This window comes from Pygoscelis adeliae, unplaced genomic scaffold (genome assembly GCF_000699105.1).
Source record: "Pygoscelis adeliae isolate BGI_AS28 unplaced genomic scaffold, ASM69910v1 Scaffold402, whole genome shotgun sequence".
Taxonomy (NCBI): Eukaryota; Metazoa; Chordata; class Aves; order Sphenisciformes; family Spheniscidae; genus Pygoscelis; species Pygoscelis adeliae.
In genome coordinates, this window is record NW_008824411.1 from 4,490,921 (window position 1) to 4,492,625 (window position 1,705).

Here is a 1,705-nt window from a genome sequence, read left to right on the forward strand (position 1 = left end):
ACAGGGCCACTGTGGACACTGCTGCACCTCAGCCCTGGCTTGCTTTCTCCTGACCCACGCTTTCTCCAGCCACATCTGGGATAGGAGAGCAACTCCACCTTCTGTTTGAATGGGAATTCGTTTTTTAAATATAAAAAACAAAAAAGGACGGCTGTCAGGAAGGATCCCTCCCTCCCTCCAGCAGGTCTCCTTTCCCTCTGCACAAGGGGATGGCAGAGTTGGGACTGCAAAGGGCTGGCTTGATGCTCAGCCCATGCTAGCCTGGCTCCTGGGGTGCTTTTGGGGCCACGGCTCCCCGCCAGCAAGAATGGGGGGACCTAGCCCCTCCTGCAGCCCCGGGCATGGCCACACAGGCACAGGGGGAGCACGGACGTACCTTTGGGGCCAAACAGTGTGGCGTAGCAGGGCTTGTGGCAGAAGGGCTTCCCATCGTGCTGGGGAGAGAGGGGAGTGTTAGGATGCCGAGCAGCAACCATGGTTCCCTTGGGATTGCTTCCATCACCACTGGTGTTCAGAGACCACCATAGCCATGCCTACACCCCAAAATGCACCCAGCCTGCGGGTCTGCCAGCGACAGCCTAACCCAACCCGAGCACTCAAGGATTTCACCCGCATCAAACACTCCAGCTGTTCTGCACATGCCGTACCACGGTGATGGAGCACCAGCACCCTGCAGCAGTTCAGCCAAGAGGCATCTCCAAGCCCCAACCCGACAGCGTGCCACCAGGACCCAGTAAGGTGTCACTTTGCCCATTAAGCATCCTGTGCACAGCCAGGCCGTTATTAGGTGCACAAAGCACCATGGCTTCCACCGAGCTTCGCATCCCCCCTCGCCTTGGCCTGAGATCAGAGGCTTCGCGCGGGCGCTCGTCCCAGCCCAGCTGCTATCGGCCGGGGGCGATTATCACAGGAAGGCATGAAGCGGGCGATAAGCCCCAGAGCTCCCCACAGCCCTTTCTCATGAGCCACCGGGAACCGAGTCCAAGAGAAAAGAAAGAGCGTTTGTGGCTGGGGCAGGGGGCCAGCGGGGCTGCCACGCACACCGCCCCGTGTGGAAAAACCACTGGGACCCCGTTCTCAGGCACGAACCCACCCCATCGCCTGCTCGGCTCCATTCAGCACCTCAGCCCTGCTTCGTGCCCTGTGCTCCTGCCCTCCATCCCCTCTGCTGCAAGGCAAAGACGCCTTGCCCAAAACAGGCAGGGCGGTATCTGAGCAGAAGCGATGTCCCTTCCCTCGCCTCCCCAAGCGGTACCGTGCCAAAGGCGAGGGCTGGGAGCAGCCGGGGGCAAGGCTGGGGGAGCAAGCAGGCAACGGGCTGGCAGCAGGCAGCTGCAAAATATCGCAAGGCATAAATATTAGCGTGCTCACAGCATTACCATGCCAGAGGGGAGGGTAAACATTTAGCTGGTCTCCCCGCGACACCTTTCCAATCCGGCCGGACACGCTGGCTTGAAAGGAGGGACAAAAAGCAGGGAAAGGCCAAATCCTGCTGTTGGCGCAGTCGGTGGGGGCTTGGCTGCCGTCCCCCACAGGAGCAGAATCCGGCCTTATATGGAGAAGCAGCAAATCCCCCAGGCTTAACCCGGCCTGAAGCACAGATCCACCCGTGCAGCCCCATCCTCCCCGGCAGGACCGGCCCCACTCCCCCCAGGGGCTGGTGGCAACCAGCACGGCTGTCCCTGCCGCCGCCACCCGCTCCCCA

General features: G+C 61.3%; 2 protein-coding genes across 2 annotated transcripts in view; both read right to left on the minus strand.

The window, feature by feature from the left end:
- CRIP2 (cysteine-rich protein 2) overlaps positions 1–476 on the minus strand; it is a 2,358-nt gene extending 1,882 nt beyond the window's left edge. Inside the window, exon 1 of the mRNA XM_009320690.1 lies at positions 377–476. Within this exon, the coding sequence (XP_009318965.1) occupies positions 377–476 (100 nt within the window). The remainder of the gene's footprint in view (positions 1–376) is intronic.
- Positions 1–1,705, minus strand: part of LOC103913998 (cysteine-rich protein 1) — a 25,904-nt gene that overhangs the window by 16,642 nt on the left and 7,557 nt on the right. The gene's annotated exons all lie outside the window — the stretch shown is intronic.